The sequence below is a fragment of the Nymphalis io genome, chromosome 25, assembly GCF_905147045.1.
Source record: "Nymphalis io chromosome 25, ilAglIoxx1.1, whole genome shotgun sequence".
Classification (NCBI taxonomy): domain Eukaryota; kingdom Metazoa; phylum Arthropoda; class Insecta; order Lepidoptera; family Nymphalidae; genus Nymphalis; species Nymphalis io.
In genome coordinates, this window is record NC_065912.1 from 8,908,762 (window position 1) to 8,925,356 (window position 16,595).

General features: G+C 34.3%; 1 protein-coding gene across 2 annotated transcripts in view; it reads right to left on the reverse strand.

Moving 5' to 3' along the window:
• LOC126778127 (sodium-coupled monocarboxylate transporter 2) overlaps positions 1–16,595 on the reverse strand; it is a 279,217-nt gene that overhangs the window by 239,450 nt on the left and 23,172 nt on the right. The window contains exons 3-10 of one of the 2 annotated variants that reach the window (XR_007670123.1): positions 13,506–13,648; positions 12,386–12,588; positions 11,831–11,962; positions 10,068–10,427; positions 9,241–9,371; positions 8,882–9,132; positions 8,485–8,624; positions 6,763–8,302 (exon numbers count right to left, since the gene is read on the reverse strand). Coding sequence is in view for 1 of the 2 variants with exons in the window: in XM_050501531.1 (XP_050357488.1) it covers positions 7,948–8,302; positions 8,485–8,624; positions 8,882–9,132; positions 9,241–9,371; positions 10,068–10,427; positions 11,831–11,962; positions 12,386–12,588; positions 13,506–13,648 (1,715 nt within the window). In the remaining variant the exon portion in view is untranslated. Of the gene's footprint in view, positions 1–5,281; positions 8,303–8,484; positions 8,625–8,881; positions 9,133–9,240; positions 9,372–10,067; positions 10,428–11,830; positions 11,963–12,385; positions 12,589–13,505; positions 13,649–16,595 lie in introns of those variants that run through there. The other variant, XM_050501531.1, reaches the window with a different exon arrangement.

Here is a 16,595-nt window from a genome sequence, read left to right on the forward strand (position 1 = left end):
TGCTGGAGGTACGAGGGAGTGTCGTGCACACTTATATACATATACGATGATAGAATTCACAAAGAACACAGATTACAGTTTTTTATGAGAGCGCGAAAAATATCGACAGGCCAGTTTGGATATCGATGAGAAAAGAATAGTCCAACGCATGTGGCGCTGTAGTCGCACGTCTAATCAATAGGAACGTTTCTGTTAGGTTTCCTCTATTATGAATGAAGAAAGTACTCAGACTCATTCCCAAAAAAAGTAATAAAATACTAGATAAATCTTGTATCTAAGGATTGTGTTGTCTTATAAATGGAAATAAAAATTAATAATTTAATTTATAGTATAAATTATATATTATAAATAATAAATATGTTTGACTTTTACTATGTACCTTATGTCTGTAGTAAGCTCACTCACCCTTCAAACCAAAACACCACAATAGTAAGTACTGGCTGGCTGGTCACCCAGCAAGCACAAAGCCCTACGACCAAGTATTAGTAACTCAGTTGATTTTGTTGTAACATGTTGATTTTGTTGTAGCGATCACACCTCACGTGTGATTGCCGTGAGGTAACGAGTCATGTGATCGAAATCGTTTGAAGGGACAACTGTCACATTTTAATTTTTTGAGAGCGGTGAGTCGGAAGCTCAATTCATTTCAGAGAACGATACAGTTCGGACCTTCCAAATGGGACCGCTGGTTCACTCAACTCTGATAGTTATAGTATACTTACTTTGTAATTTCTGATTACCTACATAAAATACAAGAATTATCATACTATATCTTTGTGGTTAATTGCCTGAGACCTACGCCATGAACCCTGTACCAGAAGCTCCTACCGATGACGGGCGTGCCGCTGATCTATCGCAGTCTCCGTCATATGTATTTATTTTTACTTGTAATCAAAAGCGTTACAGAAATGGCTGTACAGTCATTACTCGTTACTAAAGTAAGGCCACATAGGATAACAATTTTATAATAAGAAGCTCGAGATATAATTAATTATTAATCTACTACATTATTTAGAATTTTCATGAGTATGGAAGTAATTAGTGCACCTGTGTTTACGCACACACTTATGCACATTAAAATGTCCCGCGGTATCTAATGATTAAATGTGTAATTAAAAAACGATTCGCAGTTACATCACTACATATTATATATATAGAACATAGTCTGCGTCCGTCTGCCTGGACGCGATAAACTCAAATATTACTAAGCTGATTTTCATACGGTTTCAACCAGTGGACGAAGTGATTCATTAGAAAGGTTTAGGTGTGTAATTTATTATAGTTTTGTGAAAATTGGCTGAAATGTGACGATAATTTTTGAAGACGTATTTAAATATCATGATAACTGGGAGCTACTGACGTGTGCCGCGTACACCATTAAAGCTATGTTTAACGACATAATATTGTAACTCTTGTTTATTTACTTGGTGGTATGTAGAACCTTATTCACCCGTGCGAAGCCAGGACGGGTAGCTTGTAACTTGTATTGATTTTTATATACGCTTTACTAACAAACTCTAGATTTTCTTGTTTACTCGTAAGCCTGTAGGTGCGTATGCGTATGTGTGGGTGTAGCTTGGTGTTGTGTAACTTCAATCTAAATCCTCTCATTCCTCGCGTACGTGTGGGTGTGTCGTGTGTTCAATGTTTTTTTCAGTTCAACGTACAAACGGCATTGACTCGAAATAAGCCCAACCGACGCAAACTTTACTTGTATAATAAACAAGTAATTTAATTTTCGTTACGTTTCATTGCGCGGGATTTTTTATATAAAAAAACCTAAATAGGCTCTAAGGTGTTGAATTGTGAATAGTTGCATATATTTTTGCGTGCTGTGTTTGCATCTAGTAGGATAGAATAAATATTGTATACTAAATATACATAATTATTATGTACGTGTGTACGTATGTGTGTAGTAACATACCTATGTTACTGAACTCCTCCTAAACGGCTGGACATATTCAGGTGAAATGTTTTGTTTGTGTTGAAGTGGTTAAAGTTTAGTTTGAACCCGATAGTAGCATTGTGATCGGTTTCCAGATTTTTTTTTTCTGACGAGCAACTAACTACAAACAAATAAAAAATGTCTTCATAATATTCCGACTGAATCAAATTCAACATATCTTATTCTCAAAAATTTATATCTGTTGAATATTATTATCAATATACGAGGTTTCTAAAGTCCTCAATATTTAAATATATTCATAAGTATTTATTACGTACATTGATGTTCAGGCAATTGTTATTTAAATGCCGACCGAAAGGTTCCTTGAATTATTCATTGGTCAAAATATAAAGTTTAATTTACCAATTGGAATATGTTAATGGAATACATTAATTAATTCTAAGCAATAAGTTTGTCGTCTCGTTAATTTTTACGAAATTTAAGGGCTAATACATATTTTTAATTCTATCTGCTTAGATCCTTATCGAAGATCCTGAGTTTAAATTCGCGAATTTACTACTGAAATTTCTCGTATTAAATAGGTTCGTACAATTTGTTCCGCGATAAACGTAAGCATCATGAAAACTGTGTGTGTTATACATATCGCTAATGGGCCTCCAAACTTGGGAATAAAGATGTATCTTGTACCTGCAGTTACACTGGTGGGGTGAGTGAGCACTCACCCTTCAAACCGGAACGCAAAAATACTAATAATAATAAATCACATTTCACATTTTTTTCCTACTATATACTATTTATATACATAAATATATGTTACATTTATTTATTAAAATAAATAAGGTTAAGCACGTACGTTTCACGTGGCTCGTTTTCGAAGTATTAACATAGTTTAACGCACTGAAACTCAAGGGTTGAAATCACCCCCGACCGGCGACCGTTTAAACTTTAAAACGTTTAGGCCATCGTATAGCTTTAACGGAAAACTTATAAAGCTTGGTATCCACATAATGCAGTACACAATTTTTTAGGTACTTCTTAAGAGTATGTATAAGTAAAGTAACAGAATGTCCCACTGCTGGGCTAAAGCCTCTTCTCCCTGTAAGAAGAAGTTTGGAGCTTAACTTTTTCCACCACGTTGCTCCAATGCGGCTTCTATGGGTATTAGGATACACATGGAAGAATTTCAGTAAATGTTTCCTTCACCGCGGAGCACGAGATAAATTAAAAAAGCAAATTAAGCACATGAAAATTCACTGCTGCTTGCCGGGTTTGAACCCGCCATCATTGTTTAAGATTCACGAGGGACTAACATGTTTGTTAAATGTAAAATGACGATAAAATATACTTAAAAGAGCTTACTTGAATTAATAATATTTTTATTTGATTTGAATTCTTCATAATGGTCTCAATAATATATCGGGCGACATATCATATCATATCATATTGACAAATTCAGTGGACGTTTTACCAAAAACGTCTTATGCAAATCTTGGGGACAGTTGACTCGCTTTAATGAAAGCCTAACGGCTCTCATGACCTACATTTGGCATTCCTCCTACATCTACTCATCATAATAATATACGACATTGTTTCTTGCGGTTCCGTCTGAGAATAATTAATTCGGAGCAAGAACAGCATGGCGTTTTTTTTATTATAAATTTAATAAACGTTGGCTAGGCAAATCAATAACCTGCAGTTCTAATCTGTAAAAAATCACTTCCTTACTCACCAGCTAAATGCTTACAACCGACTTTTGGTATATGTATGGTATATTGATGGGAGTGTTTTTGAAATGCTATAATTATTATAGTTAATATCGTATGTAACTTTCTGAAATTTCACGACCGTTTTCTGCGTGCTTGTCCTTAAAGAATAACCCTAATAATGGTAAGTGACCACCACTGCCCATACACATTACTGCTGTAAAAATATTAAACATTACATCGCCATTGTACTCCTAACATCATCATCCTTTTGTCGTCCACTGCTGGACATCGGCCTCTCCAATGGCACGCCACTGGGCTCGATCTTCAGCTCTTAATCTCCAACCGCTGCTAGCCACCTTACGTATATCGTCACTATTACGGGCAAAACCTTCTATGGTACCACTAACATCGGAAACTAATATTATTCCCTGGTGCCTGTAATTATTCTGGCTAATTCACATACATACAAACGGCAACACAACAATACAAAGTATTGCCGTTACGCAGTAGAATGTATTAATATAGCGATATATATGATAAAGTTGCAGTTCCTTAAGCTATAGCTTAGCACAGGCTTTATTTATTTATTTATTTATTTTATTTTGACACTTTATTGCACCCAAACTTAAAACTAAAAATTACAATTTTTAGTTTGCATGAGGTGCAACAGGCGGCCTTATCGCTAAGCAGCGATCTCTTCCAGGCAACCTTTGGGCAGAGGATCATAATATTTATAAATGGGAAGGGTACAAGCCAGTTTACCTATATACTACATACACTACTACATACATAATACATACATACATATATATACTACACTACTATTATATATAATATAAATATATATATATATATACTATAATAAATACATAATATATATATAATAAAAATAGGAGATATAACAAAACAAAAAATTAACAACGACAACGACTGCTTAGTATTAATAATGCGACAAGTAAAAGTCCTTAACCATACTTTTAAAAACGGCCAATGACTGTGCGCGCCTTGTATCTAAGGATAATGAGTTCCAAAGTTGAGAAGCTTCAACTGTGAAGGACTTAGAATAGTAGGAAGAAGAGTGAGAAGGAATGGAGAGAATTAAATTTTCATTCGAGCAAAGAGCGCGCTTATGAGTCTCCCTTAGGAGAGTGAAACGCTCTTTAAGATAGAAGGGTGTCGCTGGATTAAAAAGAATAGAATAGAGAAGAGATAAGACAGGCTTTATGCTTGAACCAAAACAAATAATGCTAAGCAATGATTTATACAGAGCATATTTCGGTAGACTCCACGTTTTAAAACATGAACAAGCTATTGGATTACACATCGAAATATAAATTAAGTTTTCCAGACTGGTGGTAGAGCTTTGTGCAAGCTCGTCTGGGTAGGTACCACCCACTCATCAGATATTCTACCGCAAAACAGCAGTACTTGATATTGTTGTGTTCCGGTTTGAAGGGTGAGTGAGCCAGTGTAATTACAGGCACAAGGGACATAAAATCTTAGTTCCCAAGGTTGGTGGCGCATTGGCTATAAGCGATGGTTGACATTTCTTACAATGCCAATGTCTAAGGGCGTTTGGTGACCACTTACCATCAGGTGGCCCATATGCTCGTCCACCTTCCTATTCTATAAAAAAAAAAAAAACAAAATTATAAAATAAAACGACATATTATTTGTATATCATTTATTTATTTACTTCCAGTTTCTGAAACACTTATACAAGTCGGATTAGCGATTTAATCTTAATGGTCATTGGTTAATAGCTTCCGACGACACAATCGGCGACCAATCATCGTTCAGTATTTAGTCAAATTATCTATTCAGAAAAGTGTTTCAGTTAATGGCGTTTATTCATTCATGTACAAAATATAAATACGATTTCTACAAAAATATTCACAATTCTCATTCGTTTTCTAATACTGCGTACTATCACATAAGTACATTGCTTAAATTATTATTATCACACGCTCAGACTATATAAAGATAAATTATAAATATAAAGATACCGTCAGAAACCTTTCAACAGAGTCATTAACACAAAAATACTGAAATACATCAAAATAACTCATAGATAGCGGTGTGTGAAATCAAAACAAGGATGAATCAAAATACACTTTAAACTTATTTCGCGAATATCAAGACGGCTTGTCTACATGTAGTATTCTAACCGAAAATTAAATATTTTAATCTGTTATAAAGTGTTAGATAAAGAAAGTGCTATAATTAAATATTTAGGTGTCGAAACCCGAGAAATTTATTATATTGAAGTACAGTACGTTGTAATATGTAAGTCATTATATCTGTTTCTTGAATGTGAACCCTATAGCGAAGTATTTTGATATCAAAGTGCAATGATCGAACAAATCTATTAGTATACCTGTATCAGATATTACCTAGTTATCAGAATTTCAATTTAATTTATCCTTTTTAACAAATTATACATAAATGTATTTTCTTTACAAATGTACCTCTTACTATTGTTTGCATTTAATCGTATTCAAAATTTTTAAATGCTCAGATAATTTTAGTATTTTAACCCAATTATGTGATACTTATATAATAATTTAATTCGTAATACCTTCTTCTATTTATTATAATATTTTAATTTTTAAAATTATTATTTTTGTTAACTTGAAATGTTGATATATTTTGAAACACCTAATTAAGGAGACACTTGATTTATATAACGTTATGTGTTTATTAATGTACTTCTTGTTGGTGTTGATATCATAATAAATAAATAAATTGTTCGCATACCACTTTTAAAATAAAAAAAAGCTTCGTAGTTATTATTATTATTGACATAAATTGCGTCGAAGTTCTACTATTGTTGGCTAAACGATCACTTCGGAATATAGATGAATTTATAGCCAAAAATCCTTGCGTAACAATATAATTAATGATTTTGATTAATATTGTATTTTGCAATTAAAATAATAATAATAATATCCTGGGACATTATTCACATACAGCCATCTGATCCCAAATTAAGCAGGGCTTGTACTATGGAGACCAGACAACTGATATACTACATATACTCCTTTTCTTTTGTAAATACATACTTATATAGATAATTAAATTCAGAATCAAGACAAACAAACATGTTCATGCACACAAATGTCTGTCCTGGGTAGAAATCGAGCCCACAACCTTCGGCGTGAAAGTCAAGTATCTACCAACCACGCTAACCGGCCCGTCAAATATTATATCTTGGACGAGATATTTGTATATCTATTTGAGATTAAATTTCGACACCGTCTGAACGATACCAGTCATAACTCAAGTATTGTATAAAGTATATATTGTTGTCAATAACTTAATATATATGTATAATAATATTTTCTTAATATAAAACTTAGCATAATTAAGATAACGATCAAATATATATTTATAAAAATAAAGTATTCTATAGGCACATTCGTCACGTTCACATTTCAAACAATAACAACTCATCGTTGTAGGCGATTAAATTCGATTTTGGCCACGGCGGCCACTCTCTAGAGAGATTAGCCAACTACGCAGGTGATATTATAGTGCACAAGTGTGTGCGCAAACACAAATTCACTCTGTCTTCCCTCACGCTCATAATACGATAGGACGGCAATCCGACACGACTGGAAAGAGTTCAGGCGCAGCACGGGAGTGTACACACTTCCAACATCTAGACTCCGGGCTGCTACTGAGAATTTTCTGATAGAAAAAGCTAATAACTTTTTATTGGCCCGACCTGGGAATTGAACCCAGGACCTCGGGGTCTGCGGCCTTATATCAAGCCACTAGACCAATGAGGCCGTCGATAACCATAATCTATATACATATTATATATACATAAAGCTATACATAAAGCTATTCTACTATCACAACAATTTGAAATCAGTGGCATAAGGTGATTAAACTACTAAAGCAATAAGCCCCTGATTTAGAGGCCCTATATTTACAAATTAAAAGGCCTCTTTTTTATTTTGTCTACTTAAATGTCTACATAAATACTTCATGTTATTACATCATTAAACTTTTTTTATCGACTAAACAAATTGCTATACAACTTACACGGCACGTATATCGTTCCAAAATTAAATTAATTATTTCTTATGATTATTTTTCTTTTCAACCAAATTAATAGTTACAATATTTTAATTTTATACGAACTAAGGACTAGTTCGTTTGTATATTTAGTTTCTATATAGCCATAACTAATTAAAGATATTACTTTCAAAAAAGACTTTTACGACGATAAGGTTTTTTCTAAGGCATTTGCAGTTATGTATCTCAAGCTCATGAGGTAATTTTTCACTCATAGAAACCATTGTCTCTTATTATTACATTCAAATGCAATCAAAGTCTTGTCCTGACAGGGAAAGTACTTTTTTCATACGACTCAAACAGTCTACTCCCATTAGTTAAAAGTACAGCCGGCTGTTTATCTTCGACCACCGTTTCATCAGTTTTGTCAGAAGATTCCTTTTCCTCTGACACCTTATCTTGTACCTGCGTTGTAAATACTCGCTTACGACCAGGCATCTTTCGACCGATTTTCGCCACTAATGGATGCAAAAGTGCCTCGTCAAATGCGTCTTTATCCGTACCAGTTATAAGGCCGATGGTTACTCCAACTACCACGCATGTCACTGTTCCAATCACTGCGTACCACATGTATGATACAGAATACATCTTCATTAATGCGGTGAATCTGTAAGTAGTAATATATCAATAAATGAATAGAATTTTCAGAATGTCGTAAATTTTCTCGTGAAACTTATTTGAATTTTATGTATGGTGATTAATTGGATCGAAAATCATTTTCGTTAACGCGCTTATTTTTGTGCACGTTCATGCGTTTATGGTTTTTTAGTATAATTTTTAGTAACTTACACAATAGATTCTTGCGGTTTATAAGATATGTGTGTGCTGTCTAACACTTGTAGAACTGGAGCGAGCTGAGCTAACGTTTGATTGACAGCTACTGGGAGAGCCTTCGGACTTAAGATGCTTAGAGTTGCATTGGGACAGTTCTGTAAAACAAAATTTCAAGAATCAGTACAGGAGAGCAAATCTCTTTTACACTATTTTCTAGTTTGCCATCATTTAAAAAAAAATATCGTCGAATTCCCGAGGGTGCTGCTGTGGAATATCGTTAGATTCGTAAAGACAATTAATCTAATCCAAAGCATAAACAATGAATGGCGATCAAATTTAAAATTAAAAACCTACAAATGAGACAACGTTATTGATACATAAAAGATTATTGATTAACAACAAACAAGCTTACCGCAATAGATAAAGGCAGCATGGCCACACTATCGTTAACATACAGCAGTCGGCCCGTCGCCATCCACGCCGTGATGAAGTGTGACGTCAGCATCCCGCACAGCGCTCCCTTGCCGTTGGCCATCGGGAATATGGCGGCTAGCAGGAACACTCCCAGTAAAGCGCCAGAAGTGGCGGAAGTCACTAGCAGTGAACCTTCTATGACTCCTCCCACCATCCCCACACAGAGGGAGAGGCACATTATTGCTATCGCTGTTAAAATTATCCAACTTCAGTCATATAGTTATACAGTTTCAGTTATAATGAATTTCAAAATTAAAAAAACTAGAAATCCCTTCTTTTGAGGAGTTTTACACTTACAATAAATAATTCCAATAATTTTAATGATGGTTAACTGTTGCTTATCGTTGATTCCTTTAAACGCAGGCGCCTGTGACACGAAGTCTTCCCAAGTGACGGTAGATAAAGAATTTACATTTGATACCAGGAAACTGAAAACAGTTGATAAATTTAGAAAAAAAAATAATAAAAATTAAAAAGAGGCTCGGAAAAAATGAAGTGCTTTAATTTCATTCTTAATTTTCAAAATAGCAAGAACAAATTCTCGATACTGACCCTAGAACACGATCGTGAAATATCCGAAAGTCATACGCAATATTAATTGATAATTATAACATTAAAATAAAACATAATGCTCCTAATGATTTTCGGTAATTTATCAAAAATAAAAAATTTACTTAATTCACTAATCGACTCCTAATACTTTAGTTAATTCGCCGGTAGGCTTAGTAGGCTTGAGCCTCGGTCGGCAAGTGTAAGAAACTCCTTTTGAAATTACGTTCGTAACGAGCAGCACGAACATTTTAAAAGATCTATAAGATTGATTTCTGGTCTCTACACTTTCTGCATGCTAAAGAGATCTCACCGATTTCTCTTACTTCCCTTTCATTATATATTCGAGATAAGTAATTTTTTTTTGCAATTTCAGCTAAATGGTTGAAGAAAAACAATAAACAAGGCGTTGAAATACTGACAATTATCTGGGTAAGAAGTTAAAATGCAATAGCTTTTATTTGGAAAATATATAAGCCCCCAGTAGGCGTCTTTTATTTCTGATTGTTTTATTCGTATTGAAAATACGAATAAAAATATTGCACTGAGACATATAGATATTATTATCAACTCACCTTAAAGCTCCATTGAATATACTGCCTAAGAACAATCCAAGCATTCCAGGCAGAAATGAGAACTGATCTTGAACGTAAAATGGCAACACTTCATCCGGAGCAACAATCGATCCAGACATCAAAGGGTCACAATATTTGTACACAGCATAAAGAGCCATTCCAACAACCCAGGATAAGCTGAATAAGATAAAGACAGCTGGGACGTTGGCTAGCAAGGTCCTCTTCACCCTGGCTTCGCTGGACATGGAACAGTAGCGCTGGACGAAAGTCTGCTGGCAGCCATAAATTGATACTGACATGAACAGCTGGCCGACTAACGCTGACATCGTATCCACTCTAACTGTTGGGTCCCATGTAAAGCTGGAAAGATGAGCACTTTTATATTACCATACCGTACCGTACCGTAACAGCCTGTGAATGTCCCACTGCTGGGCTAAAGGCCTCCTCTCCTCTTTTTTAGGAGAAGGTTTGGAGCTTATTCCACCACGCTGCTCCAATGCGGGTTGGTGGAATACACATGTGGCAGAATTTCAGTGAAATTAGATACATGCAGGTTTCCTCACGATGTTTTCCTTCACCGTAAAGCACGAGATGAATTATAATCACAAATTAAGCACATGAAAATTCAGTGGTGCTTGCCCGGGTTTGAACCCACGATCATCGGTTAAGATTCACGCGTTCTTACCACTGGGCCATCCATATTAATAGATATATCCATATTAATAATATTACCATATTAATAGATAATTTGATATTTCTACTCTAGACTCCTTCTGACATTAAATAATTCTGATTTGGCCTAATGATCTTAACTAAAGCTATAATTTCTTTTTCCGTCACATTACTCTTTTATGTTTTTAACATTTGATTGTAAGATTACAATCAAATATTATTATGATATTTTCCCTCACTAGACATCTGTCTAGAAAATATCGTCAGACAACTTGCATGTGAAATGAAATACCATCACACGTATATATACCCAACATCCAAACAAAATATACGTCATTTAAGTTTTTTTCTTCTTATTTTTTAAGTCGAATTTTTACCAAATATTATTATATCTCAAATCGTGGGAATGTGAATTCATACAAGAATAAACGCCAAATAACACAGTATACAGTTACTTTTTTCCACAAATTAAATGCTTAATCTTCTCTAGAAGACTTTTCCCAGCAGTGGGATAATCACGTGCCGTTACTGTATTCTCTACTCATGTAAATTTTATTCAAGAGCGTGCCTAACGAAACGGAATATTATTTTCAACGTAATAGAGATTCCTGAACAAGTACTACATATGCAAATAACATCTAATACAATGTAAGTCTCTCATTATAATATTGTTTTAATTGTAAGTATATACTACGCTTGCAAATATAGCCCATAAACAATTACAGTGTTTTCTTAAATACTTCATAAAACAACAAAACATTATCAATACTATAAACGACTGCCTGATTTGTTTGACAAATTAAATCAAACCTACATATACTTTATTCAAGTTGGCTTGCGAGCACTTTGGAGTCATTTAACAATATTAAACAGCTGTCACCGTTTCGGAATGTATATTCTACCGAGAAGAACCAGCAAGAAAATCCGTAGTTACTCTTTTATTATATACTTTGATTATTTTTCCTGCATGGAAATCAACGACTACTTACTCTATACTGACACAAATTCGTTATAAGGCTTTAGATATCTAATAGCATTGGTTTTTAAAAACATAATTCTTACATTCAGAAAACTTTTTTATTTAAACTTACTTAAAAAACTTCAATCGGTTTCCTTCAACATTATCGCTGAAGACCTGTTGTGGTCCACCGGCTGTCACCGTTGCCTGGATTATGAACGCAGCGCTCACCATCACCATGGCAAGGGTTTGGATCACGTCAGCTCTAGAAGGAAAAAATTAATAATAAATATTATTAAATATACAAGGAAAAATTGCAAGCAGTGTCCAGTAAAATCAGTTATTGTTTTGTCAATGCACTACTCTGTTAACTATCGTAGAATAATCTGTTTATCGATTTACTTAGGACCTTTTTTTATTTTAGGAAACAGTTCCGTCATCATCATCATTATCAACCCTTCGTCGTCCACTGTTGGACATAAGTCTCTCCAATGGCACGTTACTGTGCTCGATCTTCAGTGCTCAGTCTCCATTCGCTACCAGCCACTTTGCTCCGTCACTCGATGGAATGTTATCTTTACCAATGGACACGGGCATTTTAAGAAGTAAAAAAGCCACTCCTTACACTGCTATTGCGCGGCTAAATATGTAATCTAATATGTTATCTATAATTACTCTCTGAACTAACCTGATAGCAGCTGCTAAACCGCCAAGTAGGTTGAAAACAATCGCTACAACTGTTAGCGCAGCGGCTGATGCCCAATGCGGCAGAGCCAGTACAGCATGCAGGGCCACAGTGGGAGTATACACCGTCACTGCCAAATTCAGGGTCTGGCGGAGAAGAAAAGTGGCCGCCGCCATTCGTCGCACCCAAATCGAACCGAATCTCATCTAGAAAAATGATAAGCATATTTTGTTTAACAATTAATTAAAAAAAAAAAACATAAATAAATTGAAATAAGCAAATTGACCATCTTATCTCTATGTAGCGATTACTTTAATTCTGTGGCCAGGAATTTTTAATTACAAATTCGTAATTACAGTTTCATACGTGTCAATTTCAATCGATAACGCGAGAAACTATTAAACTTATCAAAGTTAATAGCTTTAATCATAGACGAAATTATTTTGTGATTTAAATTAAATAAATTTTATTAAATAAATTACCTGTATCCATATAATTCCAATAATCAAAATCAGAATATTTTTTATTCAATTAATAGACTTTTACAAGTACTTATGAATTGACTGGCGCTACCACAGCTAATGAACGCTATGCTTAATTGGTAGACAAACGGATTAGCATTTACTGATGGTAGGACTTTGTGCTAGCTCGTCTAGGTAGGTACCACCCACTCATCAGATATTTTACCACTAAACATCAGTACTTGGTATTGTTGTGTTCCGCTTTGAAGGGTGAGTGAGCCAGTGTAATTGCAGGCACAAGATATACAACATCTTAATTCCCAAGGTTGGTGGTGCATTGGCGATGTAAGCAATAGTTAAAATTTCTTACAATGCCAATGCCTACGGGCGTTGGTGACGTACCATCAGGTAATCCTTATGTTCGTCCGCCAACCTATACTATATAAAAAAAGCAATAAACATAATACAGTACTTGCGGTTTTGAGTATATTATTTATCACGGAGACTATTTTAGGCCAAGTAGTGTCGGATACTTCAATTTTTTTTAAAATATGTCCAAATGGGGATTAAAATCTCAGTTCAGTTTGAAATCTTAATTAAACCTCAATGTTATTAACAAAAACAAAGATAAAAATAATATAATTTGAATGTGATAAGCTCACCTGAAGATACTCATATACTGAGTTCGTGCTAAGCCGATAATATACTGGTATAAAGATCCAGCAGACGAATGGGAACGCCAGCATCATGCCATACAACGTCTCCCACATTGCTGATCCAAAATACACCATTTCAGACGGGAATCCTGGAAAGAAATAAAAATGACTGTTTTGAAAATACATAACAAAAATTACTTAAACAAGAGATGACAATATAAGTTTTACCAAAACAAAAGAATATCGTAAACAAAGAACCCGACGAGCTAGCTTTCTTGTCTTACCGAAAATTACGACGTCACATAATACAAAAACCCTTACATATGAAGGGTGCTCCTTTACAATAAAATTCCTGCATTCATAAAAAATGTACACTCATTTATTGTATTTAAGACCAAACCGGCTGAACATATAATAGAATTCACTTAAAAAAAAAAGCCAAAGCGTTAAATGGGTAACTACTAATTACGAATATGAATGTTATATTACTATATATGTGTATTCTCATGTCTTTTTTTTGAGAATAAAATATCTAATAATTGATAACATTGAAAGGAGCAATAACACAAATATGATCTATCGCAATAATTTGAATATCTAAATTTTTGGTACACTGTCTTCTCCATCTTTTACCGAAATAGCAGTAGCCTTTAAACAGTAATCCTTGCCTTTTAAATCGTATTTACATTTATTTAAAAATCTTAAGAATAGTAATTAACACAATGCGAGTAGTATTTTTTATAGTTTTTGAGTACATTGAAAATTCCTTGAAATCAGGAAATATGTTATGCATTCTGCGAATTCTTCGCTCGGATAAAATAAACTATTTTTTCACGTTTTTTGTTCATTTGTTTGTATCTTAATTAGCTAATATTTTGTTCCATCAACTTATCAGACTATAAATGTTGTATGTATTAAATTATGACATTAACATTTAATTGGTTAAATGTTATTATCACCTTAATATGTATATTATGTATTGACTTTTCGACACAGTCATTTAGTACTATTGCTCATTTTTTATCGCCCACGCTGAGTTTTTGATAAAATTATACAATGTACAAACACACGGCTTCTACTGCTCAATTATATGTTTATACACAAATTATTACTTAATAATATATTTGGAGTCTATTTGGTGAAATATAATGATGATAATACGATTTGACCTCGAGAAGAATTTTGGCTATTTCGGCTATCCTCAAAAGAAACTAGCTGTCTAGTTTCAGTGAAATTGTGCCACATGTATATTCCACCAACCCACATTGGAGCAGAGTGGAGGAAAAGATCCAAACCTGCTCCTCAATAGAAAGAAGAGAAAGACCTTAGCCCAGCAGAGGCTTTTACCGTTTTTTGTAATTGTAAAAAAATAACGATAAAAAATATCAAGACAAAGTATTGGTACATGTAGCAGTAATGAAACTGATAAATATCAAAGAAGCCTACAATGAAACATCATTAAGTTTAATTTAAAAAAAAAATTAAAATGATTCTCGAAGTAAATATTTACAAGATGAATAATTACTTTGTAAACCTTGGACCTCGGAGTGCAGTTTAGTGGTGAGTTATACGAATTTCATTTAATTACTATTATACATAAACGTTACAAAACCCTTGAATTTATATATCTTATGTATCACTTGAGTTCTTCAACACCTATCGCGCTGTTAAGTACAACTATTCAAATTCCGTTCCCCAAATGTAATCATTCATCATCAGATGTCATATTGCTCTAATCCTAAAATAAATTGTAATAAATTTTATTTTAGTTCTAATAAATATCACTAAGGCTGAAAGCCTTAGCAAAATTAAATAAGTTATATGCAAAAAACGAAAAATTATAATTAAAAAAAACACTCGCTGTGTTGTAATTCATAAATAGAATAACAATTAAGCAGCGTCATCATCTTCGTTAAATATCATAATTAATTCAAACAGTACAAACAGGATCGCATTGATTGGGTTTCGTTTCGTCATGTTTGAACACGTGCGACGTATGAAATAAAACACACTTGATTATAAAAATAAGAAATACAACACCGGCTTGTTACTTTGTAACACGATATTGAGACATCTATTTCTATGCACGTGAATAAAAATTCTGAAACCGCAGCAAGTTCATGTAGAGATAAATGTTTCGTCATCATTGTTGTTGTATTTAATATAACATTTCCAATTCCAGGTACTCATAACGAAGTGTTGACAATATACTCGTACTTTTTGGTCATTAGCAACATTGTGTTCGTAATGGTATTATAAAAGCGCTGAAGCGGCTAGAATACATCATTTCGCGTCAGCTCCGCAAGTATCACTAAGTTTTCAAGTAAAAGTCAACAACCTGGACTATAGCATACTTTAATTTTTTGTGGATCCTTTCTGGATCTTATACTACCAATCTGCTCTGAGGGTTGGTGGATACACGTAGAAGATTTTTATCCGACTAACAGAATTCCTTACGATGTTATTATTCACCGTCTAGTACAAATGAGTTACACAAAAATTAAGTACATGAATTCAAAATTTTGAACATTGTTTCCATGTACTTAATTTGTCCATAGCTCAGCGGAAAATATTTTTTTTTTTTTTTTTTTATATCGCCGGGAGGGCAAATGACTCTACTCCACCTGATGGTAAGTGGTAGTAGAGTCCAAACGCGACGACGGCCAGTACAGACGGGAAAAACGTTCTGCACTAGCCGCCTTCGCCTTGCCGGCCCGCAAGATGCCTCTTCACGCCTCGTTTGAAGGAACCCGGGTTGTAAGAGGAGGGGAATACGTGAGCTGGTAAGGAATTCCATTTTTTGGAAGTGCGACAAAGAAAGGAGTTGCCAAATTTCTTTGTTCGCGATGGAATTGAAATGAGCTGACCTTCACCACACATTCGCCCTAAATAGGAGAGTTCTATAACCAAAAAAGTTCTATAAAAAAAAGCCGAGATGGCCCAGTGGTAAGAACGCGTGAATCTTAACCGATGATCGTGGGTTCAAACCCGGGCAAGCACCACTGAATTTTCATGTGCTTAATTTGTGATTATAATTCATCTCGTGCTTTACGGTGAAGGAAAACATCGTGAGGAAACCTGCATGTGTCTAATTTC